Source organism: Cucurbita pepo, chromosome LG05 (genome assembly GCF_002806865.2).
Source record: "Cucurbita pepo subsp. pepo cultivar mu-cu-16 chromosome LG05, ASM280686v2, whole genome shotgun sequence".
Lineage (NCBI taxonomy): Eukaryota > Viridiplantae > Streptophyta > Magnoliopsida > Cucurbitales > Cucurbitaceae > Cucurbita > Cucurbita pepo.
Window position 1 is genome coordinate 688517 of NC_036642.1, and position 25768 is coordinate 714284.

At 36.4% G+C, this 25768-nt stretch overlaps 6 protein-coding genes across 8 annotated transcripts in view; 1 reads left to right on the forward strand and 5 right to left on the reverse strand.

Annotated features, from left to right (window-relative positions):
* LOC111794963 (GLABRA2 expression modulator-like) overlaps nucleotides 1-3365 on the reverse strand; it is a 4570-nt gene extending 1205 nt beyond the window's left edge. The window contains exons 1-3 of the mRNA XM_023677182.1: nucleotides 3228-3365; nucleotides 2951-3008; nucleotides 1489-1754 (exon numbers count right to left, since the gene is read on the reverse strand). Coding sequence (XP_023532950.1) covers nucleotides 1489-1754; nucleotides 2951-3008; nucleotides 3228-3365 — 462 coding nt within the window. The remainder of the gene's footprint in view (nucleotides 1-1488; nucleotides 1755-2950; nucleotides 3009-3227) is intronic.
* A 487-nt stretch (nucleotides 3366-3852) lies between these two features.
* LOC111795524 (GEM-like protein 2) lies at nucleotides 3853-7174 on the reverse strand. 2 transcript variants are annotated; one of them, XM_023678003.1, is made up of 4 exons: nucleotides 6853-7174; nucleotides 6661-6756; nucleotides 5524-5798; nucleotides 3853-4290 (listed from the first exon to the last, which is right to left on the reverse strand). In XM_023678003.1, exons 1-4 carry the CDS (start codon nucleotides 6929-6931, stop codon nucleotides 4102-4104), a joined length of 639 nt encoding a protein of 212 aa, XP_023533771.1. In that variant the 5' UTR covers nucleotides 6932-7174; the 3' UTR covers nucleotides 3853-4101. The 2 variants fall into 2 exon arrangements, with proteins under 2 accessions (XP_023533771.1, XP_023533770.1); XM_023678002.1 differs by having other exon boundaries at nucleotides 6847-7173.
* Nucleotides 7175-7566: 392 nt separating this feature from the next.
* Nucleotides 7567-8460, reverse strand: LOC111796130. Of its 2 annotated transcripts, none has more exons than XM_023678840.1 (2): nucleotides 8014-8460; nucleotides 7567-7821 (listed from the first exon to the last, which is right to left on the reverse strand). In XM_023678840.1, exons 1-2 carry the CDS (start codon nucleotides 8367-8369, stop codon nucleotides 7818-7820), a joined length of 360 nt encoding a protein of 119 aa, XP_023534608.1. In that variant the 5' UTR covers nucleotides 8370-8460; the 3' UTR covers nucleotides 7567-7817. The 2 variants fall into 2 exon arrangements, with proteins under 2 accessions (XP_023534608.1, XP_023534607.1); XM_023678839.1 differs by having other exon boundaries at nucleotides 7567-7925.
* A 919-nt stretch (nucleotides 8461-9379) lies between these two features.
* Nucleotides 9380-11321, reverse strand: LOC111794711 (probable glucan endo-1,3-beta-glucosidase A6). Its single transcript, XM_023676824.1, has 3 exons — nucleotides 11165-11321; nucleotides 9768-11066; nucleotides 9380-9681 (listed from the first exon to the last, which is right to left on the reverse strand). Exons 1-3 carry the CDS (start codon nucleotides 11217-11219, stop codon nucleotides 9638-9640), a joined length of 1398 nt encoding a protein of 465 aa, XP_023532592.1. The 5' UTR covers nucleotides 11220-11321; the 3' UTR covers nucleotides 9380-9637.
* A 2373-nt stretch (nucleotides 11322-13694) lies between these two features.
* Nucleotides 13695-15830, forward strand: LOC111794801 (pentatricopeptide repeat-containing protein At3g25210, mitochondrial). The gene is made up of 2 exons (XM_023676941.1): nucleotides 13695-13724; nucleotides 13850-15830. The coding sequence occupies exons 1-2, from the start codon at nucleotides 13722-13724 to the stop codon at nucleotides 15134-15136; spliced, it is 1290 nt and encodes a 429-aa protein (XP_023532709.1). The 5' UTR covers nucleotides 13695-13721; the 3' UTR covers nucleotides 15137-15830.
* A 384-nt stretch (nucleotides 15831-16214) lies between these two features.
* Nucleotides 16215-20397, reverse strand: LOC111794800 (formin-like protein 1). The gene is made up of 4 exons (XM_023676940.1): nucleotides 18259-20397; nucleotides 17967-18160; nucleotides 17297-17541; nucleotides 16215-17206 (listed from the first exon to the last, which is right to left on the reverse strand). Exons 1-4 carry the CDS (start codon nucleotides 20229-20231, stop codon nucleotides 16409-16411), a joined length of 3210 nt encoding a protein of 1069 aa, XP_023532708.1. The 5' UTR covers nucleotides 20232-20397; the 3' UTR covers nucleotides 16215-16408.
* Nucleotides 20398-25768: the final 5371 nt, after the last annotated feature.

A 25768-nucleotide genomic window follows, 5' to 3' on the forward strand; every position in this document is an offset into this window, starting at 1 on the left:
GGGGGGGGGGGGGGGGGGGGTGTCTGTTCAGGATGTATTAATTGACGGATGTCCAAGAATGAGTTTTATAAAGCTGCAAACTCTTGTTTCACTCTTTAAATGGTTTCATTTATTACTCATGGAATCAAGAACGTGTTCCTGCACATCAGAGCTTATGGTTTCTGTGAACTGACACTCCATCAATGGTATCCTACTGGCAGATCAGACACTGCATCCTTACATTTTCAGTTCCTCCACCTATTGTCATTGATGCCACGGTGCCCAATTTATTGTTTAATTCAAAGTGGGTATCAAATAAAGGAAAATTATATTAGAGTATTTAATGGGTGTAGTAAATGGCACTGAATTATGGGCTCAAGTGATCCGATTAGAAGATTATGGAAGGCCAGTAGGAATAATACCATTCCACTAGAGACGTAGTCCCTAATATACTATGTTTTTTCAGTTTAAGTCCAAGTTATATTCTTGAGGAAGATCGTAAACACATTACTTTAATCCTCACAGATTCGGATCCAGATCCATGTCAAAAATCTAGATGTTTCTCTCTTGTCTCATATGATTTTAGTTTTCTTATATGCACAAATCTTTTCATAACTATTCTTGAATTTGAAGGCTTGTTGTTCTTGAATGTTTATGGATTTGGACTTCAATTATTTTCTATCACAAGTAACGAAATGGAAAAGAAAAAGAAAGAGGGGGAAAAATGTCGAAATAAAAGATAACCACACTAATGCAAGTTCAGAGAATAATTCTACAGACAAACTCGGCCACCAACTAGTTACTATCTTTTGATTTCAAGTCATGCTAGCCACCTACCTATGATTTAATATTCTTTACGATATCTTGGTAACTATATGTAGTAGGGTTAGGTGATTGTCTCGTGAGACTTCAAGGTGCACAATCTAGCTCGCTAACAAGTATTAGAACAAGATCTTTTGGAAGTGAAAGAAACATGGCCCTCACTACGAGTTAGATGAGAAAAGTAAATGTAGGTGGGGACTTGATTAGTGACAGTTGCCAGTAGTAACTTTTTCTAGAGAGTCTCAGACTCTCAAACATATGAGTAGTTCTGTATCCATTCAAGCTTATTTTTTCTTCAAAATTCAAAAAACACATCAAACACGAGAAGCAAATATTTAGATAACCATTTGTTAGGTACCCAAACACAGAAAACACAAGATACTAAAATATTGCAATATCAAAGAGAAACTACCATATAAGAGCCTTTTAAGAGGGTAATCTCCCTCCTAAGTCCCAGAATGATCCCTCTTCTACGGTCCCTAACTCCCTCTATTTACAGCCAAGACACCCCTAATTAATTATTGCTATGCCCTTGCTACTATTCTACTAACATTCCTAACATAACTCCTATTAGTACTCTTACACCATTTTGTTTTACGTTACCAAATATGGCCTAAATTCCATATCCAATTCTGTTTCAGATTCATCAGAGAAAAATATTTTCAAGAATAATAGGGTCAGACATACCCTGTCATGGATCCACTGTGGCTGGCCAGGAGACGAAGAGTGACGAAGAGGAAACTTACTATAGAAGGCCACCATTTTTGTGGATATGTATAGAGTCCCATTTACAGGCCCAGAGGAAGTGTTCAGACGCAAGCAAAGGCCCAAGTATTTGTCTCCATCAGTAAAACCAAACGTCTGCTGGAACACTTTTTCATAGTCACGTTCTGTAAGTAACTTCGCCCATTGATGAAGCCTGACCATGGCTGCATCAGTGACACTAGAACTAACTGTTGGAGAAACATATATGGTAGGTTAGAACATAATAAGCTTGAGAAGACATCAATCATGGATAAAAATTCAGGGTTAGTTATTTATTTATTTTTCTAGTTTAATAATATGTTGAGTAGAGATTTCATGACCTTTTAGCTCTGAGTAAAGGAGTACATAATTAAACCAAGACCATGTTCTAATGAGAGCGATCCTGAGGATAGGATGACTAAGAAAGACTTAAAAGAAGTGAAAGTCTCTACCTATACAAACAAGGTGCACCTTCTTTTTCGGTGGCTCAATCATAAGTACTACTTCATAGTTAAGCGTACTTTGTTTGGACTAGTTTTATGTTAGCTGACCTCCTAGAAATTTTCCTAGGATGCAGGTAGTGAGGACAAAACATGTTGGAAGGGCTCGTGTTTGTTTGTGGAGATAGTCTTCGCTTTTAGAAGAGAGAAGTAAGTAATGTGACCATGTCGTGGGAGATGTAGGGGAATGCTAAGGCCATTAGGTGCTGAATTTGGATTCCTAATCTGAGCATGGGCTGCTATAGTATGCCTGTTCAATTGATGAGCTATGCTCACGTTGGCTCAAATTCATTATTCTAGAAACGCCAAAAGGAACAAACAAACTCTTGGTTTTGTTTGAACTTCTAACATGTCATTTGATATTTGAAGTTATCATTAATTGTTTGGGGCTCAATGACAACTTAAGGGAAATCCGAAACTATTGCTATACAGAAAGAAACTCTTTTAATTGTTTAGAACAAATTCACTGAAAGCTTTACCAGTTATGTCAAAGAGATGAGAGAATTAAATCTTATTTCAATATCAAAGTGAAGCAATGGGTTTCTTGTGTTAAAAATGGTCATACTAGACCTTTTCTCTAGGTTGATGTCCACTTCTCTAGGAATGGTAGAACCACTAAGGTGGTTGTTTTTCCTATGGCTAATTTTATGCTTTGTAAAGTTGTTAGTCGCTATAAAAGCCAACAAGTTGATCTGTTTGTTAATGCAATTGATTTCGAAGCTTTAGTTTGTGTGTTTTGATCTGTTTGTTAATGCAATTGATTTCAAAGCTTTAGTTGGTGTGTTTTGATCTGTTTGTTAATGCAATTGATTTCGAACCTTTAGTTTGTGTGTTTACATCTTGTTAGATTCTTGGGTAAAAACCAACACATTCAGAAAAGAAATTGAATTGAGAAAAGAACTGACAATGATTCCAGACGCTATCTGCTGCAGCCTCAACGCACCTGGTGTTATTACAAACACGCTACCTATTGGAAATGGACAAAAAAGAGAGCATCAGCATTCACAGAGGAATTATTACAAACACCTTAAGTGCATAGCAGGAGAAAGCAAAATTTCCCCATTTAGAAATGCAGAAGCAGACGATGACGAAGACGATGGGTCTCGGTTTTAAGAAGATCATAATCAGGATTGAGAATCAAAACACTGTGAAGATGATGACGTAGTTATTGGGGAATCTTACCGACAACCAACGACATGAAACGAGCTGCTGCACGGCTTCTTTCAGCATTAAAGAACTCAGTGAATGAAATAAAATCCATTCAAGTGAGAATTTCTTCGACCACCAATCGGCAATACTTGAGATGATTTCTTTGATCATGATAGAAACTCTGGAAGCATTGGTTCACCGAGAAAACGATTCAAAGAACGATGGTAGTGAGTGTAGCCATGGTTGAGCTAGAGGGATACAGAAAACAGGGGAAAGAGAACTTCATTGTTAGTAGCCATGAAAAGCCCACCTAGTTCGACGGAAGGAATTTGGCCAGGCTTTTGTGTTTATGGGGATGCCAGTTTTCTTGAGAACTTCATGATTTCAATAAGAAAGTATGAAAAGTTAATAATTGATATCTTTAATATTTTAAAAACTATATTGAGTAAATAACACTAAAAATTAAAATTTTGTATCTAATATAAATTTTTAAACCATATTGAGGCAGATACTCATTGATTTTTGTAGTTGCCAAAATTGTACGACGAACCTTTTTGTTCGAAGCATACGACCCTGATACGATCAGACTATCAGACTAAAGGATTAGCCAAAAAAAATGTAAGGAAGTTAACATGAGGAAGCATATACACCATTTCCATCTCCAAAATCATCCACCAAAGTTTCAAAGAGAGGGCAAAACAAATGATCAATTCACAAGTCCAAAAGGCATGGTTTCTACAAGATTTACAAAGTATTGTTGAAGTTAAAGGAACCCTTATTTTATGTCCACCACCATAACGTACACAGCTTTTTCAAGACACACATCCAATAAACTGCAACATCTTATTAGAACAAAAGCAAGCACACTATAAGTAACAAGACAAAGGCATGATGAGATCATTTGAGTTCATCCAAACTGGGCATGGGAGTGCTTTAGTGCCTCGTTTAAACTCTTCAGAGCACTGCTGAACGATAAAAATCCTACGAACCAGAACTCATACCCATCCTTTGTGACTATGTGAATGTCTTTTTCTGAGGGGTTGAGAAGATTTGGAGAAGGGTGGGCTGTTGCCAGGCGATTCAGATCTATCACCACCTACAAATTGATAAACATGCTTGAGAGATGGCTCTAAATAGTTAAGTGCTAAGAAAATCCCATAGCTAAGCTAAAGATTCATTCTGCCAACATTCCAATTAATTCAGGTCAACATTGTTCAGATATCTAAGAGGAATAGATGCAAATCAATTTCTAATCTCTGCAACATAATTGGAGTAGCTAAACAAGATCCAGGGCTCAGAACGCCTTTTCTTATGGTAAATTTTCATTTCAATTTATCAGCTAAGTTTTGATTTTTCGATTTTGCAAACCATGAACTCAGTAAGAACTATGAAGAAATTTCTGGTAGTTTGAAGCCAACTTCAAGAAGTCAGGGTTTCTAAAAAATAATCCAATTTCGAGTCTAGACTCCTTCAAAGCAGTTTACTATCTTCTTTTACTTGGATCATATATGATTATTGTATCACCTTTAACCAGGTGTTGTGGAAGTGGATTGGGGGTTGGCCAAAATTATCAGGCAAGCTTCTAACCAACTAGGACTCGTGATCCCATAGTTTAGGCATACCATTGACTTCAGTAGAGGACCGAGAATCATTGTAAGGGGAAAATGGCCTAAGATACGTCCTACCTTACCCCTTGACTAGTAAAGAAAAAAACCCTTTACTCAAAGAAATAGTGTCAAGCTTTCGAGTCTTGAAACTGTCACCTAATCTCCCAACATGCGCAAAAACCGAGAGCCGTCCAAGGACTGGACAACCAGAGGGAGCTTGCTTCTCGAAAGAGGATAAGCCGGTCAAACAAAAACAAGGCGCAACAGGCTCTCCCTACACTCCTAGTCACTAAATTGTGTTATTCTGTACTCGAGTAGATATGGAATCTATAGGCCCCAAGTGGCAACCTCTCATACTACCAATTGGCAGCTTGTTGAACCAGCTTTGACAAACTCACACCATCTATTTCCAATGGATTTGTCCCGCATGTAGTCCAAGTAGATTTCATATGGTTAAAATTCATCTTAACATCTGAGGCCGGTAGATTTCATGTTTTTATCCAGAATTTGACATATATCCCAATTGTACTCGTGCCAAAAAAAAAGCACGGTCAAGAACACATTTTAATGCTTGTTATGCAAGAAGCTTTATAGTAATCCACTCAAATCCATGCTGAAAATGCGAAAGGTAAAAGTAACTAAACTTTGATATAAATTTCAAAAATACTTCATTTTTAGTTATATCACAACTTAAGCGTCCCCAATAAATGGGTTAACCATACCTTGTAGTAGGCACTCTGTGGCTGGCCAGGAGATGGAGAGTTACCGACAGGGGATTCACTACAGAAAGCCAGTCTTTTTGTGGATATGTAAAGAGTCCCATTAACAGGGCCAGAGGGGGCATACAGATAGCAAGCATACGAGTGCAAGTATTTCTCTCCAGGAAGAACACCAAACGTACTCTGGAATACTCCTTCAGGTCCTCCTTCGGCAAGTAATTTTGTCCCTTGGACAAGCCGGGCCTTTGCAGCATCAGCAATGCTTGGACTAACTTTTACTGTCAAAACATATTTACATTAGGAGCTAATACATCTTGGCATGCATCTAAGCGCAATAAGAATCAACACTCAAGGAAGCAAGCAATATAGAAAGAACATTAGCGGCCCTCCCAAAACAAAATCGACTCATTCGTACATGTTCTTTCTCAGTTCTATTAGATGCCACCCAAATGGTGATATTATCCATTTGTGTCAAACTCCTTTTAAAAAGCGTCTAATAAGTCCTTAAGCCTTTAATTTTGTGTCTAATTAGTTCTGAGCTTATTCAATAAGTTCAAAGACCTATTGGACGTAAAATCAAAAGTTTAATGTTCTATTGGACAAAAACATCTAATTTTATGTATAATAGGTTAGTCAAATTTAAATAATGGTGAATATGTCGGCTAAAATTTGAAAGTTAGACACAAAGTTACAAGTTTTAAGACCTATTAAACACGAAATTGAAAGTTTAAAAACCATGTAGATAGTTCTTGAAATTCGGGAATCTATTAAACACAAACATAAATGTCTAACAAGTTATTAACCTTAGACCGATTAGACACAAACATGGAAGTTCATCAACATGACTTTGGTATCACCAAGTTCACTCAAAGAAACCTGATCAAGCAGGAACTATTTCACTAATTGAATCAGTTCATCGGAAGCTTAAATAAATCCTATGCAAATACAAAGGAAATTATTGAACAATATATAAGGATTTTCGGCATGAAGGAGCAAATTTGATGAAGAACAGAGAAACTACGCAAATACAAAGGAAATTATTGAATAATATATTAAGATTTTCAGCATGAAGTAACAAATTTCTTACTGAAAACGAAAGTTCGATTGAAAATAAAATTTGATCGAGGAAAAAAAACTAACTGTGATGCCAGACGTTTCCTACAGCCTCCCCTGCCATTTTTCCATAATCTTCCAACATCTTCCCGCAGCGACCTAACGTATCCCACATCTTATCACCTGAACATAATCCAAAATTTCAAAAGAACAAATCAAAACCCTAAATCATCACAGAGAGAACGGAATGGATTAGAGTTAAAGAAGACGAACGCTTCCCAGGTTGAGCAGATGATGATGAGGCAGCAGAGAATTGAACATAGGGATTATCCTTCCCACGTTCAGGTCGGTTGCTCATGGTGGAGAGATTGCGTCGTTTCTAAGGGCTTCAGCAAGCGATCAGGATCGTAGTCTAACCCGACACCGACTTCGTTTGTTGAGGTTTGGGATCGCATTTTATGAAGATAAGAATTACAAACTGAGAAGGAAGAATCAGAAGGGCATAAAGATGAAGATAATGGAGAATCTTCAGCAGTGTTCATCCTACACTGCTTGCAGTGAAGTGAAGCCGCGAAGCCGCCATTTTCAACCATCCCGAGGAATTTGGCGGGGGATCTCTTTCCTCTTTTTTTTTTTTTTTTTTTTTTTTTTTTTTTTTTTTTTCTTATTTTCTTTTTCGAAATATTGGGCAATAATAATAAATTTATAAATTTAGAGACCGCCAATAATAATTACATAGGTAATATTTTTCATATTAATTACAAAATAACGTTGAAAAAAAATAATAATAATGAAAAATGTATCTATATATTTTTTAATTAATTACTAATAATTATAAATCAAATTAGTAACCTCAATGATAATTAATTAGCTATTAAATTATTAATTAAATAATAATAATTAGCTTGATAATATAATAGAATTAGAATTAATATCTTATCCACTTAATTTTATTTTAAAAAATCATTATTTATACAAGAATATGTCCGGTATCTTAAATCACGACTTCCATGGAAGAGGTATCGTCGAACCCAATCCACCGACACTTCACCTGCCACTGGGTCGTGTTTTTTGATGTAGATGTTGGAAACGTGTCAGAAATTGGATTTACAGTTCGACGGTACGGCCCCAACCATTTATTTTGCATGTAGCCATTTCTTCGCCATGGTGGTACTATAAGATTCGTAAGATTTAGTGATCTCTTTGCGGCGTCACACATGATTCTCACGATCTTCTTCAACTCCTCAGCTGTTCCAATGAAAATTAAAGGTAGAAATTTTAATATCTTTGTGTATTGGATTGTCGGTCTTGCGATTTCAAACTGAGCGGAAAAGTTCGTATCGATCAAGTACCTAATTGATAAATGAGTTCGATGAGTTCAATTAGAATAACTTTCGATGCTAAAATAATAATAATAATTAATATTTAAATTTTGAGTACCGAATTTTCCCACTGACAACGTCGATGAATTCATAGTCACCAGCGGCGACACCATGGGAGCCACCCCATTTCGTCTTACAAATCGCCGCATCGTGATGAAGCTCACGAAGGATCATCACCAACCTCCGCCGCGAAACGTCACCGTTTGATGAAGACGCCGCCGCTTCCATAACATCACCTACAAGCAATTCTCTATAAGGCTCCACATAGCCGTCGTTCAAAGCTACCATTCTTCGAATTTCACCCACCGCCGCCGTACAATCCGTCTCCACAACATTCATCTCCGTCGCGTCAAAAAAATCACCCGCCGGCGAACTACTCCCGCATTCACCGCCTTCAAGAAAATCAACCACCATCTCAGAAAGGCACTCGTCGGCCGAGTGTTCGCTTCCGAAGATCGGCTGTGGCTGCTGGCGCCGGTCATGATTTCCGATGAGCCGGTGAAGAATCGCCATTAATTAGTTTTTTTTTTTTTGGTGATTTTAGACGGCGATCTGGTTGAATTATATAGAGGAGGTTTTGATTGGAGGAATAAATCAAAGAATATATCAGAGACTGAGGAATTTTTATTTATTTATTCTGTTCAGAGAGGAATATAATGGGAATAATTGGAATTTGAAAATGGAATATTCTCGGTGGCTGCTTCTAATTTCTCTCTTCTTATATTTAGCAAAATAAACAGAGAGGATATGCTAATGGCATAACATCTCCCAAACTCATTCCTCTCGATATTTGGTGTCAAATCGTCGCCCGCAAATCTCACGAGATCTATGGCGGCCATCAGAATCAAATTCAAATCGTATTATAAGGGCATAATGGCCTCACCCAGCGCCATTCCTATGTTGGATGATGGGAATCAAATTCAAATCGTATTATAAGGGCATAATGGCCTCACCCAGCGCCATTCCTATGTTGGATGATGGAAGTCCTACATCGGCTAATCGGCTAATTTAGGGAATGATCATGAGTTTATAAGTGATGAATACTAACTCCATGAGGCCTTTTGGAGAAGCCCAAAGCAAAGCCATGAGAGCGAGTCGTGTTCGTCTAACATCCTAAACCTGGCGTCATTTCCAGACCTGGCAGCTGAACAGGTCGATTGCTCTTGCCCTTTTCCGTTGCGAGGTCTTGTTCTGAGTATTGAAAGAACGAAGCTCCGGCTCATCGGTTATTAATTTTATGGCCGAGCTCTATTAAATTGAATTTATAAATTTATTCATACCCCTATCTAAAATTTTAAAAAATTAAACGGTTATTAATTATATATATTAACCAATATTGAATTTTTCATATTTGCTGGTACAAAAAATAGCCGTTGTGGACATACAAATGGCGTTGAAAAGGTGGTTGCACGCGTGGCAAAAGATGTCAGAAAAATAGTGAGTGGAATTAGTGAAAATGGAAAGGTGATTTGGGCGCCCATTTCTTTCTTACCAACAAAATAAAAATAAAAATAAAATAAAATAAAATAAAACTAGTCTTCAGCCATTCCGTAGTTAATACTTCTAGGGAAATGGGATGCCCAAACTACCCTCCTAAATCAACCATGAAATTTAAATTTTAAAAATAAAAAATAAAAACATAAACGAAAAATAAAACTCATTAAAATTTCTTTATTACGTCATCATCCTTGCAGAGTGACGCTCGGGAACTTGCACTTTCCATAACCTGAGAAATAAAATTTAAAATTTAATTAATAAATAAAATATTTAGAATTTTTAAAAATATAAATAAATAAAATAAAATCAACTTACTTGGGTCCTTGATGGTCTGAGTGGCCAGCCCGTTAAAGTAACAGGTCCCACCAACCTTTCTAAACTGGGCCCAGTACGAACTAAACGCAAAGCTCGCATGTCGTATCAAAGAATCCGGTTCGTAACACGGACCGCCTTTCTGTATCGGTTCACAGGTTTTATTCCCTTGTAAACAAGCCCACGCTAATGCCCCTGCAACCTCACTCTTATTGGCCCCCCTTGATACCATGCACCAAATCTTCCCCTTGTACGGCTCGTTCGTCTCCGCCGCCGGTAGCGGCTTAAAATCTGCCTCCGGCGTCTTCCCACTCAAATCCATCTCATACACGGCCGACCGGTTTGGGTATAATAGGCCGAAATGCCTCTCTGTACCCAGACCCGGTTTCTGATTCTCGTTATACAGAGAGAATATAATCGTCGGCAGAACCCAACCCGGTCGAGCTGGAGTCCCCACTGGCGGCTTGGCAGTGACGCGCTTCACGATATTGCGGTTGTACACGGCGGCGTTGTGGATGTTGGCGCCGATTTGGTCGTAATCGCCACCGTTGGGCCAGCCGGTTTCGGCGATGAAGATCCGAATATCCGGGTACCCAAGACGTTTCATCGCGAAAATCACCGAATCCACCATCTGATCGAAGAGATTCGTGTAGGTCAAACCCGAACCCGGATCCGAATACGTGATGTTCTTCGATTCAAATAGCGCGTAATCGAGTTTGATGTTGACAGGATCGGAAGCCCAAGGGAAAAACGGGTAAACATCGAGGAAGAAGAACGATTTCGTCCGGTTCAGAAACTGCAACATCGGTTTCATGACCCGATCGGAAATATCCGCCCGAAAAGTCCCGTTCGACGGCGGAAACGACGATTGAAGAACATCCATGGCGGAGGAGGTTCCAACTTTCACTTTATGAATCCCATAAATTTTCAAGGAGCGTTTGATTCGGCGCATCGCCGGCACCAAACTGATCCAGGTTTGGTTGCCGGTGGAGGAGATGATTTCGTTTCCGACAAGGAGGTACCGGATTTTGATCTGTGGGTAAAACGGGAGGATATTGGTACGAACCCAGTGATCGGCGAGGTTCTGATTAGACGAAATGTTGATGATAAGATCGTTAGGGACCATGACGGATACCTTGATATCAGAGTTGTTTAGGGATTTGAGGATTTGGGGATTGACATCATAGATTTTAACGATTTGGGCGTTTAGGGATTTGATCAAATCGACGGAATCGGGCGGCGGAGGGAGGTTGTTGCCGAGCTGGCCGTAGTTGATTCCGACGAGAGTGGAGATCTTTGCACCTGCAAGAAAGGAATGTGGAGAAGATTAGAGAGAAACAGAAACAGAGAAACAGAGAAATGGAGGAAGAATGAAGAATGAAGAAGGGGAGTGAGAATACTTGTTAGTGAGAGAAAGTAGAATGCTAAGAGAAGAGAGGAGAAGGGAATCGCCATTGTTGCAGAAGCTGAGTAACAATGGCGGAAATGAAGAGAGTAGGGATTGAGGAAGGATGGTGATATAGAAGATGAAGAAAGAGGAGTGTGCTCGTCAATGTTCGTTGGGGACAAATATGGAATATTTTAGTTTCATTATCTCACGTGAACATAACTAATTTGTTAATTTCACGTAACTAATTAATTCATTTTAAATTTTTATTTCTACGGTTGAATTTTTTATTTTTTTAAAAATTTTATGATTTAATTAAATAGGCTTTTAATATAAATTCAAAATTAATTTTGCATCTAATAAATTAAAATCAAAATTAAAAATTAAAGAGAAGATATAATAGTAATTAGTGTTGGGGGTAAATATGGTATTAAAATAAGTTTCATTTAAATAAAAAAATGAAAAGGAAAGGCGATTGGGCCATGTGCAATGCAGAAAGGGAGAGAGCATCTGTGCTGAGAGAGAGGAAGGAAAAGCATAAAAGTTAAAAAAAAAAATATATATATATATATATATATATTTTTTTTTTTGGCTTCAATTTTATTAAATTAAATGAAGTCATGAGAACTAACAAAATTTAAAAAAAAAAATGGTAGGCTAAAAATATTTATTCATATAGAGCCGGGATTGGTCAACACAGGTTCTGGTGGTAGCCAATGCAACCACAACCTAACCTACACGAGATTTTTTGAAATTATGGATAGTTTGTGTTAGACGAACCCGACTCTCAAGTATGATATTGTACTTTAAGCATAAGCTTTCACGGCTATCCTTTGAGTTCCTCAAAATACCTCGTACCAATGAAATATCTTTTTATTATAAATTCATGATCGTTCTCTCAAATCAGCGGAATCCATTTGTATTAATTTTATTTTTTGTTTAAACATAGAAAATAATATGACGTTTTTTTTTAAATTTTAATTTGTTTTATTTATTTGAAAAAGAAGAGCCTTTAAAAAGTAGGGCAGTGACCGTAAAGGAAAAAGGGGAGGGCAGAGAAAAGGGCAAAAAAGGAATTGAGCCGTTAAGAGTGAACGGTGACCGACAGTCACTTTAATTAATTTTCTGCAAACAACACAGAGTTGCCTTCTTCTTCAGCCTTCCATCGTAGCCTCGGTAGCCAGTCCCCCGCCTGCTTCAGTATCCAATACATTTTTTATTTAAATTATTTTTAAAAAATTATTATAAATCTTACTTTTTAATTTCAATGTGAGTATAGTATTATTTATTATATTATATTTTTAATTTATTTAATTATCCCATTTATTAATTGGTTATTATTATTATTTTTTGGGAAGGCGACATATGATGGTTCTAACGAACCGTAAATTCTGGAATTAAGGTTTTGGAATTGTCTTTCGTGGAAGTTTCTAATTCCATTATTTATTATTAAAAAAAATAAAAAACAAATAGAATAAATTAAAAATTCCCTCCTTTTCAAACAAGGTTAAAAATTAAAAAAAATTATTCTCTCTCTAAGCATCCAATGCCAGCTTTGAAAATAATAATTATTTTAATCTTAATTTCAAATTTTAAAAATTAAGAGGAAGCTAAATTTACATTTTTGTCCTTGAAAGTCTCGTTAATTATTTATTATAGCTAAATGTATCTCGAAAATAAAATGATTTTTTAATTGATTATTATAAAAAAATAATTAAAGATTTTAACAGCTTTATGAAGTAAAAACGAATGGTAAAAAAGCATTGGCCTTTGTATTTTATGTTTTCTACTTCCAAAAGCCATTTCTTTTCCTAGGAAAAAGGGAAAAAAAGAAAAAGTAAAAAGTAATTTCTTTTCAAAAATATAAGGAAAAAATAGTATTAATAAAAGGAGAAAAAATTCTCTCTTGCTTTTATTTATTATTATTATTTTATTTTCACGCCGTCTAAAATAATTTCCCTCAATTTTTGGTATTTACCTTTCCATAATTGAAACTATTTTTTACCCGGAAATCAACTTTTTACTTTTTACCATTTTCTCTCTCTCAATTATTTATGTAAAATCTAAAAAATGAAAATTAAAAAACAAAAAAAATATATATATTTATGTAAGTATGAGGTTTAAATAATTTATTAGCCATGAATCATTTACTTTCACTTGATGAATTTTAAATATGAATTTTTTAGCGAGTTTCAATGACAATCCTTGCCTGAATTACTAATGATTCACTGAATTGATCATGAATTCCTTCGAACCCGTCAATCGGGCAAATGTGACCAGGGTAGATATCTCGTATTAAAAAACCAGTCAATTCTTTAGGTTCAACTAACCTAATTTTTACCCACGAACGTTTGTGTGTGAATTAGTTCAATCTAAACTTCGAGATAATTGAACCCAACTCCAATTCCGAGTTGACTTTCTTCAATTCTTTCTCTTTTTCTCCCGTGCTGACACAGTGCCACGTAGATAAGGAAAGCCAAATACAAGTGGAGGTCGGCACCTTTCCTTTACGGCCTAAATTTTTATTTGTCAGCCCTGGAGAACTACTGCTCGGTCCAGAAGAGACGAACATGGTGAATTTTTATTTTTATTTTATTATTATTATTATTATTTTTTTATTATTATTTTTTTTTTTATTTTTATTATTATTTTTTTTTTGTGGGTAATGGATCAAACCCTTTTTTTCACCCAATTTCAGCCCACTATTCCAATTACCAAAAACCCACAACCCAACCCCCTCCCTCTTAGGTCCACCTTCCATTTCGTCTGCACCTTCAAGCACCGCCACCGTCGCTGCCGTCGACTGACGATGATCGGAAAATTCCTCCGCCCGATCCTCTCAGCTTCCCGTAAACGCAATCCCCTTTCACCACCGTTTCAATCTCTTCCCAATCCCGTTCTTCCTTACAATCTCCACCGCCGTTCTCTTTGCTCGCCATCACCATCCACTGTTCTTCCTCCTCAAACCCCCGAAAATTTTGACCTCCCAATCCAAAAAGTTCGCTCCCAAACTCCTCTCGAGAAGCAATTCGAAACATGGATCCAAAAGCTCAAGCCCGGATTCTCCCCTTCCGATGTCAACGAGGCTCTGCAAGCCCAATCGGACCCCGATCTCGCCCTCGATCTCTTCCGGTGGACGGCTCAACAGCGCGGCTATAAACACAACGATTTAACCTATCTAACAATCATTAAGATCCTAATTTGCCGCCGGAGATACCACCTCGCCGAAACCCTAGTCGAAGAGGTACTTGCTGGTGCTTGTGAAATGAGTGTGCCGCTTTATAATTCTGTGATTAGGTTTTGCTGTGGTCGGAAGTTTCTGTTTAATCGAGCTTTTGATGTGTACAAGAAAATGTGGAAATCTGATGACTGCAAACCTAACCTTGAAACTTATGCAATGCTGTTCAATACACTGCTTAGGAGATTCAATAAGTTGAATGTATGTTATGTGTATTTACATTCGGTTCGATCGTTAACGAAGCAAATGAAATCCTCTGGTGTGATTCCTGATACGTTTGTGTTGAACATGATCATCAAAGCTTTTTCTAAGTGTCTTGAAGTCGATGAAGCGATTCGAGTTTTTCGGGAAATGGGGTTGTATGGTTGTGAACCAAATGCATATACATATGGTTACATTGCAAAAGGGTTGTGTGAGAAAGGAAGAGTTGGACAAGGATTGGAATTTTACAAGGAAATGAGAGTTAAAGGTCTGTTCCCTAGCAGTAGTACTTATATGATTCTGATTTGTAGTCTAGCTATGGAATGCCGATTCGACGAAGCCATTGAGGTTTGCTTTGACATGTTGAGTACTTCCCGGGCACCGGATATGCTTACTTACAGAACCCTCTTGGAAGGATTATGTCGGGAAGGACGGGATAGTGACGCGTTTGATTTGCTTGATGAGTTGAAGAAGAGGGATAAACTGATGAATGAGAAGACATTCAATATTCTGTTAAATGGGCTGCACATTGTTGGTAGAGAGTAGATTATGAGGATTAACTCCTTTGTTTTGCTGGACTAGATTGATTGATAGCTCGCTCCTTTGCAGGTTAACCGTTAGGATTAGATCTCGAGCATGCCTTCTGAATGCTGGAATGGATTTCAGGACTGAACCTTCAAGATGACAGGATCTATGAGCGTTTTTAGAAGCAAAACGTTGAAGAGAGCGACTTCATTGTTCTAGCTTGATTGGACTAAGCTTCGACTTGATCGGTTATGGATGCTTGTAGAACTCTTAAGCTCTGGTGGCTGGATGTTTCGTAATGGAAGGTTCACTCGGCACTTCGAAGGCAAGTTATTTTCGTGTTCTTGTATTCTAGTATCATATGCTCTTTCTTCTGAACTATAGAAAGCTAAATCAAATTGAACCAAACCGAACTCGGGCGCTGTTTCGTTTGCTATCTGAGTTCAGTTTGATAATTACGGAAACAGTCCCACACCGTGTTTAGCTCACGACGCTAGAAAACTTCTGTATTCTTGAAGCTTAGTCTCGATAGAGAATCGAACCGGACCGAGTTCTGATGATATCTCCCAGTAGACTTCTCCACGTAGAGACATAAAAATTGATTCTTGATTCTCAGCTCTTTTATTTCAGACTGCTGAATTTGATGTATGGTGAATCCATAGCCAAAGAACGAACCATATTCAAAATATAGATGATTGTCATTTGTTCTTATGTATGATATAATTCTAAAAAGATTTTAAACACAAGACACTCGATCAATGATTTTCAAGAATCAACCCGCCACCGCCATATGCCGCACGATGCCTGCATGTCGACTGGAGCCTTAATTTCAGAGCCTCAAGCGTCGAGCGTCGGTCCACTGCACCACCATCGGAACACCCATGGTCGGAACCTCAAGCGTCGAGTTTCAGCTGCAGTGCATCACGAAGCGAAGGTGCTCACTCATTGAGCCCCAATAAGGTAATTAGTCGGTGCGAGTATTACGAACACATATCAGAGTAGAAAAATTACGTGTGTATGTTGAGATATGGTATGCTACAAGAGTAGAATGACTTATCCTTTCAATCCCGTCCATATAATATCTATTTCGGGAGCTCGAGAAAATGCATCTCAAGTGCACCAATTAGTAGGTATATCATTTCTTTTTATATATATATCTTCTACAAGAACTCAGTTCAAAATCTTTTACAATGGCATTTACACAAGTAGAAATTGTGGAACCACACAATTTCTAGAGACAAAACAAATTAAAAAGCTACCTGATCATCCAGTTTTTACCCCTCCATGAAGATATTATCCACTTTCTTCATCAGATGAACTGTATTTCTGCACTTTTTGATGAGCTTGAAATGCTTGTGGTATTGTTGGATTCACTGGAACTGGAAATTTATGTGCCGAACTCACGATCGTTCGCTCGTTTACCATCCCGACTTCCTTGCAGACTCCGTCCAGGATCGTTAGGAAATCTCTCACCACCATGAAGATTCTAAATGGATGAGCTTCTTCTTTGGCAGAGTTGCCATGGAAGTACTCTGTGATCTCCTTTACTAGAGATAATGCAACGCTTTCATGAGCTTGAATTCTGATGATTTCCACTTCTGCCATGTTCAAGAATCTATTCATCGACTCGGAGAACTTTTCCGTGCTTTGATTTGTCCCCGCTGCTTCGTTTAAACATATAGCCTCCCTGATGTTGTCGAGTCCTCTAGAAAGCTTGATGACCTCCCCGCTGAGCACATCGGAATCCATTGACGCTGCTTTCTTCACATTGGCGAGCTCCGAGCTGAGACCTGAAACAACTTGCAGGCCGATTTTCCTGCATTTTACATCGTCGCTCAGGTTGGAGTTTGGAGGTTGACTCGTGCTACAAAGACGAGCTCCTTCACTTCTGATGATTTCTTGTACAACAAAATGTAGGAGAGTGGTTCTTCCATCTGCACCCTTGACATCGACGAGCTTTAGAAGTGTGTCGAGTTTGAAGGCTTGTGCCTCCCCACGATTCGTGCCAACGTTCATGCGATTCCCCGTTTTGAGCACAGCTTCCAAGAGTTTCAAGAACATCCTGCTATTCCTCAATTCCTCGCAGGCAGTCTGCAATTTCATAATACTTTTTAGCCATGTATCCAACAATCATAGGAGCATTACACAGTTTTCTTTACGGGGGTGACGGGATTTTAGTACCTCGAGATTTTCAAACGACTTCTTTAAGTACTCGATCTCGGACTCAAAGTTTGCCATGTAAAGCATCGCATCCACCCTTTTAAACGCAAAAGGAACATCAAGAACTGCCTTCAAAAATTTCTCGGCAGGGCCAAGCTTGGTAGGTGAGACATCCTTGGATGCCTTTAGCTTACGTTCTTCCTCTTTTGTTGGAGCCATCTTCAATAAACTTTCAAGTAGGTCCAATCCAAGTGCATCAGCATTACCTGCAAGCATAGCTTAAGATGTTACCATCATTTTCTGATCAGGACGGGACAGAATCGTGTTATTAATCGAAGCCCGGAATAGACACCATTGCCTACTTAAGCTTTGTTCGAGGTTCTGTTTCTAAACCCGACTTGATAACGTTGCTCGATAATGTAAACATCCAAAGTCGACATGTTCTACTAAAAGCTGGCTTCTATATTCAAAACAAAGGAAGATCTGAAGAACATGCAGGTTTTCTATAGAAAAGGAAGAGTAAATGACGATCCGTTTTCGAAAATATTCGTGCGATAGATGGCGTAACGATGCAGTTGCAGCTTATTCTTTGTATCATGAACAAGAAATCATGCCCAGATCATCATGTACAGCAAAGATTTTCTAGAGCAAAATAAACCTTTACCATGGAGCTAAGAAATGTATGTTATACCTTCTAAAAGAGCTTCACAAACTTCTTCTATGGTCACGTTAAGTGCCCGTAGTGCAATGGCGATGTTCTGCGACTTTTTGGGATCGAGAACTCCGATCTCTTGGTTAGGTGTAGGAAGCACGGGGCGTGGAGTTGTTTCCTTCGAGTTGGAAGTGTTCACAACAAACAGAGTTTCGATCATTTCCTCATTCACTCTGCAATGAAAATCGATTCTAGTAAGCGTTCGAATCGACAATTAAAGATACAATCAATCTAACAAACAATCCCAAGACTTGAAGATGACTTCACTTACTTAAAAGAGCTTGATCTGAGCTGATCCCACACCATCTCGCGATCGGAGCTCGCCCTCACTTTGTCCCAATGCAATGGCTTCAACTTGGGCTTTGGAGTGTCTTCAGATGATTCGCCATTGCAGGAAGGCAGCTGAACTGGTGAGACATTTTTCACAGTGTCTATTATAAATGGCCTTAATGGAGGCACTAATGGAGGAGGCGCCATTGGAATGGATTGGCCTACTGGTGTTGAAGGTGAAATGGGCATTTCACAACGTATAGGTGGAGGAGGTGCTGCAAGTGGTGGTGGCGGCGGTGGCGGTGGCGGAGGAGCGGCAGGGACGCCCGAAGGAGATTGCAGTCGATCCACATCAGTAGAAATGATGTCTGCAGAAGAAGATTGAAGATCTTGATCAAAGTGGTCGAAAGTTCTCCTTGATGAATCTGAATCACTCATCAGAATTCTCTCCGGTGATGGTGGTGACGGTGACGACCTGTTTTGATCGGAAATAATGGATGTTCTTGACGGAGATGAGTCCAGAACTACTCTCTCCGGTGATGATGAAGGTGAAGATGAAGTAAATGAGTAAGGAAGTTGCTTAAATTTCGCATCAGAATCCGAGTCGCGAACGTTTGAAACTGTCGGCGATTGAATTTGAACTTTCCCCAAAATTCCATCGGAAAGTGGAGATAAACAAGGAGAAGAAGGAAACTGATCAGGATCTGAACTATGTGATTGTCTTGGAGATTGTTCTTCGTGATTATTGTTCGTTTCATCATGATTATCCAAATCCTTGTTGGTTGCTGAAATTGGTAACATCGCACTGTGAACTGAAGCATTAGAAAATCTCCGGGAGGAAGACGCGGTGGAGCTCTTCTCCGGAGCTTTCTCCGTCGATAAACGCAATGGAGAAGGGCAATGAGATTTTCCGCCATCGTCCGATTCCCCTCCGCCGTGGGAAAGAGGCGGCGTCAATGGTGGCGAAAGCTGCTCCGTCGCTACAGTAGCAGAAACAGAGAAATGAGAAGAGTCGTTTTGAACAGATCTTCTAGGGCTCAAACTCGCCGGTGGAGATAGAGAAAGACTCTTAGAACGTGATCTCGCCGGCGAAACCGAACCGCTGGATGTGGAATACGAAGTGGAGCTCGAATCGCTGGTTTTGCCAAGCAAATCTTCAGCCGCCATTGTTGCGAGCACTCTTCGAGATCCCGAGCCAATCGCGCCGAGAGAACCTTTTGGAGAATAAAATTCCTCCTCCTCTTCATCTCCCATCGATCTCTCATCTTCATTTCCACCGTTTTGCTTCTCATTCGACCGACCGAAGTTCAGCGGCGGAAGCGGATGAAGCTCTGGCGAATCCAACGGCCTAGGATCAGCCACACGAGCTCCCCCAACGGAACGATCGTTGATTCCTCTCGAGTTCACAAGAGTACCCAAATACAGAAACTCAGAGCTAGAAGCAGAAGGATGTCTCAACTTAGGAATTCCATTACCGACTTCAACACTCGGAACCGGACACAACCGGCTACTACTTTCGGATCTGAACGTCTTATCCTCAGCCAACCCACGGCGACTACGCCGCCGCCAGTACAAAAACCCAGCAATGCAAACAACCAAAACAACAGAAACAACCGCAGCAACAACCAATGGAACAAGCTTCTTAGAACTGGAACCAGACGGAGACGAACGAGGGAGAATCAGAGAAGAAATATTCGCCGGAAACGTTGCAATGCTCGCAGGCGTAGGCGGAGGAGGAGTTCCTGGATACGTCGGAAAGAATGGAGACCCATCCGGAGTTGCAGGAGGGGTAGTGGAAAATGGGTATTTGGGATCCGGCGGCGGTGGTACCGGAAGCGACGGGAGCTCCGCCGGAGGCACAGAATCATACGGGAAAAAGGGCTGGTGAAGCAATCTCCGAGCAGCTGCAGAAATTTCAGAAGATTTACAAGGAGCCAGGAGAATAAAGAAGAAGAAAATGATGAAATCAAACATTGTGAAATTGTGGTTGAGAGAATTGAAGGAAGAAAGGAAGATTTGCAGTAATGGGTTACTGATTTGTGTGGGACATTTTCTTCTCTCTCTCCAAACAGAGAAAGAGAAAGAAAGTGTGAGTGATAGATAGTGTATGAAAAGGTGGAATCAAGAACAAAAACAAAAACAAAACAAAAAAAAAAAGTATTAAGAACTCGATGAGTGGGTATGGGCTCTAATGGCTATGGGTGCTTGTCCAATGCCTCATCCAGCTAAGATTCGTAACTCGATCATAGTCACTTTAAAGTTAAGTATGTTAGCCATGTCACGTCACCCAAGAGGCAGGACAATATGGGTGCGTGTGAAATGGCTCATCCCCTAAGATTCTACTGTTCTCCACTGTCTCTTAGCCATATGCACCATTATTTTCAGTAACTCGATCATAATCACTTCAAAGTTAAGTATGTTAGTCTTATATATTAATATCGTTACGACTAATATCAAATGGGTCGAAAAAATTGTAAATGAACACTAAAAAAAGAGGGATAAATCATATTTTGATTTATAATGAATGATTACAAGTTGTTTAATCATCAAAAGAGGATTAAAAAGAAAGGGGAAAAATCTCAAGTGGATGCCACTTTTTACACATTTTCAAAAAGAGTGTATTTATTATGAACTTTTTTTTTTTTTTTTTTAAATCCTTTTCGTGAAAATAAAATTATAATTTCTTGGCTATAATATTATATAATATAATGGGTTGGTTTTGCTTTACCATTATTTTAATATTTTATATATAATTTTGTTTTTTTTTTAGAATTGTAATTTTGACATATATTTCTTGTTTTTTGAATCTCTAATTTTTTATTATATTTTTTAAAAATATTATATTATATATTATGTACCCTTTTTCCATATTACGAGAAAATAATATATATATATATATATATATAGGAACGTAGTGCTTGTGCTTCGAACAGGGTGCACCGACGAAAATGCTCCACCTTTCTTCTACTCGCCGTTCAACGCCACGCCGGCCACCGCCGTCGTATTCACCTTTTCATTTTACAATAAAAATAATTTTTTTTTTTAATAAATTTTGATTTAATCTTACCTATAATTTTTAATACCTCAAAATTAGATAATTAGTATTTTTTTTTTAAGCATAAATTTTTTGTTACGTGTTACCCGTAAAAAGTCAACATTTTACCGTTGGTTCAAACTAGTGTTCGTTTCAGTCACTTTATATTATTCTAAAGATGAAGGGTAATATTGTAATTTTTAAAATAATATAATTTTTAAAAATTTAAGAGTATTCTTTATAATTAAAATTTTATTGTTGATACATTTTCAGATATGTTCAAGTCTACTTACGGGTCAAAAACATTAAATCAAAATACCAGTTGTTATTATTGCCATTATTATTTATTTAGTACAAAGTACTATGTCATGTTGTACTATGAAACCCAATTTGCAGAAATTCAGGTTAGTATAAATTATTTGTCGGTGTGTATGTTTGTATAATATGTATGTGAAATCTCACATCGGTTAGAAAGAGAACGAAATCTCTCTCTAATACACGCATGTTGAAATTGTGAAATTAGCAACGATACATAATAGATCAAAGCAGACAATATCTACTAGCGGTGGGTTTAAGTTATTATAATGTATGTAATTGGAGGATATCATGATTTTGTTGGTCCATATTTTTGAACGGTTCTATTTCTAATTTAATCTATTTTATTGAATAATAATTAAATCATTGGACATCTGTATCTTATTATTATTATTATTTGAAAGATGGGTAATTATTTTATGTTATGTGACACCCAAACTATATTATATAAAAGAAAATAAAAATAACAATAAAGTTTTAGAGAGAGAGTTGAAAAGGGTCTTCTTTTATGCGATATGGACATTTCAAGTCCTCATTTTTGCCTTTAATGCACAATATTCGTTTTGGTCATCAATATATTTCACTCTCTTTCTCTATTATTATTATTTTTTTCTATTTTTTTTTTCACATTTCCACCCTTTTCCCTTTATGGAAAACTCTCAAATTAAATAAAACAAAAAAAAAAATCATATTTTTTTCTTTCTAAAAATACATTTTTTAATATTTTACTTCTGTCCTGAATTTTGATACGGTTCGATCTAAGCTCGATAATCTCAAGATTAAGAGTGTTCGAATGACTCGAGGACCCGACAAACTCAGATTGTCCAACCCAAACCATAAAGATTATGCTGGTTAGATTATATATATATATAAATTTGGTTTAGTTGAATTTTAGAAAAATAAAAAATCAGGTCATTTCACGAGATTGTCATTTTTTTTTTTTTTTGCGAAAATAAAATTACAGATATTTGATGCTCAACGACCTTCAACAAAAGGGTACGTGTACCCGAAACCGACACAGGTAGGTACGTAGAGAATACCTAGGGGCACAAGACAACTCTCTCTAAGAAACTTGCAAAATAGCCCCGTAACTTTAGGAGAAGGGGTGCTCCTCACAAAGGGGGTCACAGTGACCAAACCGGAGCGACTAACCATGTATGGGGGCTAACGCCTACCCAGTGTCGAAAGGTTAAGGAAGTTGGTGGCCTGATGATAGGGGAGCTGGCGACCGTAACTATAACAGTCCTAAGGTAGCAAAATTCCTTGTCGGGTAAGTTCCGACCTGCGTAACAATCTGTGAGAGTTGAGTTGGGTTATAACTCTATTTGCATTGCTCGTGTCACCATCTTACCCGACCAAAAATTTCGGTTTGGTCTAAGAGATTTCTCGAACTCCACCTAGTATAACCCATATAACTCGTACTTGTATTATTTATCTAAAAGAAACTAAAAAATTAAAATAAATAAATAAATAAAGCAAATGAAAAGCATGTAATTTTATCAAAAGCACAAATTAAAAAGTAAAAGATTTTATCTCACAAAAGTAAAACATCCCTTTTATTTACTCTTTTTCTCCCACCAACCATCTTTATAATTTTAATAATTAAAGTTAGATTTATAATTTTTTTAAAATATATTTCTCTAAAAAACATTTTATTAATTAATAATATTTAATACTTTATTTGGTGACAATCAATTCATCTCTCCATATTTTATTCATTCAAATTATTTTATAAATACATAATTATCATTTAAAATGTGTTAACATTAAACATATTTTTATATAATTGGATTTATATTTTAACTTTTAAATATCTTAATTTCATGAAAATAAATGTTTGTATTTAAAATAATTATGTTTTTTTAATATTTTTTTTAATTAGCCTTAGAAAAAGACAGACAGAAAAATAATTATAAAATTAAAGAAATTAGGAAGAAAGTACATAGACACGTGCACCGACACATAATAGTATATATTTAATTTATATTATTTTTTTAATGAGAATAAATAATATGAAGAAAAAAAAAATACATTATTCGTTTAAATTCTAATATAACTAAATAGCATGAAAATATGAGTTTCATTTAATAAAGTATTTTTGGAATTACAGAGTACAATCACGGTTTAAATATGGAAATTAATTAATTGCCCACCTGTCACAGTAAATAAGTAATTTAATTTGAGATGAATTATTTGAGTTTTAAATTTACCTTTTTTTCACTTTGGGTAATTTAAAAAAAGATTCTTATTTTCTTTTTATAATTAATAATGCATCTAAAAAAGTCTCACATGTCAGCTGGTGGTGCTGAGCCCAACGCTCCAGCAAAGGTCAAAGGCCTGACGTTTCTCATTCAGATTCTTTCATATTCATTTAAATTCAGTATTTTATTTTTATTATTAAAATTTTAATATATATATATAAAAAGGGAATTTACCTATTTTGTTTTTTTGTTTTTTTTTTTCTATCGAATTTTATCGTATTCATTTCACTTTTGACTAAAATATATCTAAATAAAATATCGATTTTTTCTTGTAACTTAAGTCATATCGTAATATTTTGAGAGAATAAAGTATAAAATACTCTATGATAAGACAAAATGAAAAGAAAAAGAAAAAAAATATATATTAATTTTGATAAAGTATATAATTAGGTGAAAATGATGATGAAATTGGGAAGATTAAATCGTCCGAGTAACAAAATTCTCATGATTAAAACGAACAAAGTCATGCACATTATAATTTCATTTGCAATTATGACTTCAAACTTTATAAAAAGCAAATGAAATTAGATACTCGGTGAATTAAAAATAAAGAGTTTGATTAATTAATTAATTTTTTTTAATTGTTGATATCGAGCCATCGTATGTTAATTTGAGCATAAATCAATCGATCAACCAAAAAATTAGAAGTTCGAATCTTTATTTTCATTATTATCGAACTAAATAAAATTACGTGCATGTTTGGATAAATAATTGTTTCTCTATTAATATTAATTATGCAAATGTTTTTTTTTTTTACTATAATAATAAATGAAACATTTCTCCCCCAAACAAATGAGAATGTTATAATATTTCTTCCACCAACTTATTTTATTATCATTTTAAATGCCACAAACAAATGAAATAAAATAAAAATTTGAATTAAACACCTATTTTTAGAATTAAATGCCGGATTTAATATATAGGGTACAAAATATAAGTTAACGTTACTCAATAATTGAGATTAAATCAATAAAATATTTAAGAATTGGAATAGAAAATTTATGAGAATGAAAGTAGAAATAATAATTAAAAAAAAAATGTCGTTTAATGGCAGGAACATGTCGGTGGACCTTCCATGCTTTTATTGATGAATAATTTGGTAACTATGGAAAATTATTGGGAATTTGTCGGAATTATTTTCATAATTCTGAACTTAATTTTATGTTGAGATGATCNTATCGATTTTTTCTTGTAACTTAAGTCATATCGTAATATTTTGAGAGAATAAAGTATAAAATACTCTATGATAAGACAAAATGAAAAGAAAAAGAAAAAAAATATATATTAATTTTGATAAAGTATATAATTAGGTGAAAATGATGATGAAATTGGGAAGATTAAATCGTCCGAGTAACAAAATTCTCATGATTAAAACGAACAAAGTCATGCACATTATAATTTCATTTGCAATTATGACTTCAAACTTTATAAAAAGCAAATGAAATTAGATACTCGGTGAATTAAAAATAAAGAGTTTGATTAATTAATTAATTTTTTTTAATTGTTGATATCGAGCCATCGTATGTTAATTTGAGCATAAATCAATCGATCAACCAAAAAATTAGAAGTTCGAATCTTTATTTTCATTATTATCGAACTAAATAAAATTACGTGCATGTTTGGATAAATAATTGTTTCTCTATTAATATTAATTATGCAAATGTTTTTTTTTTTTACTATAATAATAAATGAAACATTTCTCCCCCAAACAAATGAGAATGTTATAATATTTCTTCCACCAACTTATTTTATTATCATTTTAAATGCCACAAACAAATGAAATAAAATAAAAATTTGAATTAAACACCTATTTTTAGAATTAAATGCCGGATTTAATATATAGGGTACAAAATATAAGTTAACGTTACTCAATAATTGAGATTAAATCAATAAAATATTTA

What these genes read in the sequence shown, in the direction of transcription:
- LOC111795524 (XM_023678002.1), bottom strand. Translation starts at nt 6,931, where the DNA reads ATGAGCAACCGACCTGAACGTGGGAAGGATAATCCCTATGTTCAATTC. An exon ending in ATCTGCTCAACCTGGGAAGC is followed by an intron (nt 6,757 to 6,846) that starts GTTCGTCTTCTT and finishes GATTATGTTCAG; the next exon opens with GTGATAAGATGTGGGATACG. An exon ending in AGGAAACGTCTGGCATCACA is followed by an intron (nt 5,799 to 6,660) that starts GTTAGTTTTTTT and finishes ATGTTTTGACAG; the next exon opens with TAAAAGTTAGTCCAAGCATT.
- LOC111796130 (XM_023678839.1), bottom strand. Translation starts at nt 8,369, where the DNA reads ATGGTGGTTGATTTTCTTGAAGGCGGTGAATGCGGGAGTAGTTCGCCG. An exon ending in GTTGTCAGTGGGAAAATTCG is followed by an intron (nt 7,926 to 8,013) that starts GTACTCAAAATT and finishes TTTATCAATTAG; the next exon opens with GTACTTGATCGATACGAACT.
- LOC111794711 (XM_023676824.1), bottom strand. Translation starts at nt 11,219, where the DNA reads ATGGCGATTCCCTTCTCCTCTCTTCTCTTAGCATTCTACTTTCTCTCA. An exon ending in CTACTTTCTCTCACTAACAA is followed by an intron (nt 11,067 to 11,164) that starts GTATTCTCACTC and finishes CCTTTCTTGCAG; the next exon opens with GTGCAAAGATCTCCACTCTC. An exon ending in TCAGACCATCAAGGACCCAA is followed by an intron (nt 9,682 to 9,767) that starts GTAAGTTGATTT and finishes TTTATTTCTCAG; the next exon opens with GTTATGGAAAGTGCAAGTTC.
- LOC111794800 (XM_023676940.1), bottom strand. Translation starts at nt 20,231, where the DNA reads ATGTTTGATTTCATCATTTTCTTCTTCTTTATTCTCCTGGCTCCTTGT. An exon ending in TTGTGAAGCTCTTTTAGAAG is followed by an intron (nt 17,542 to 17,966) that starts GTATAACATACA and finishes CTATGCTTGCAG; the next exon opens with GTAATGCTGATGCACTTGGA. An exon ending in AGTCGTTTGAAAATCTCGAG is followed by an intron (nt 17,207 to 17,296) that starts GTACTAAAATCC and finishes ATGAAATTGCAG; the next exon opens with ACTGCCTGCGAGGAATTGAG.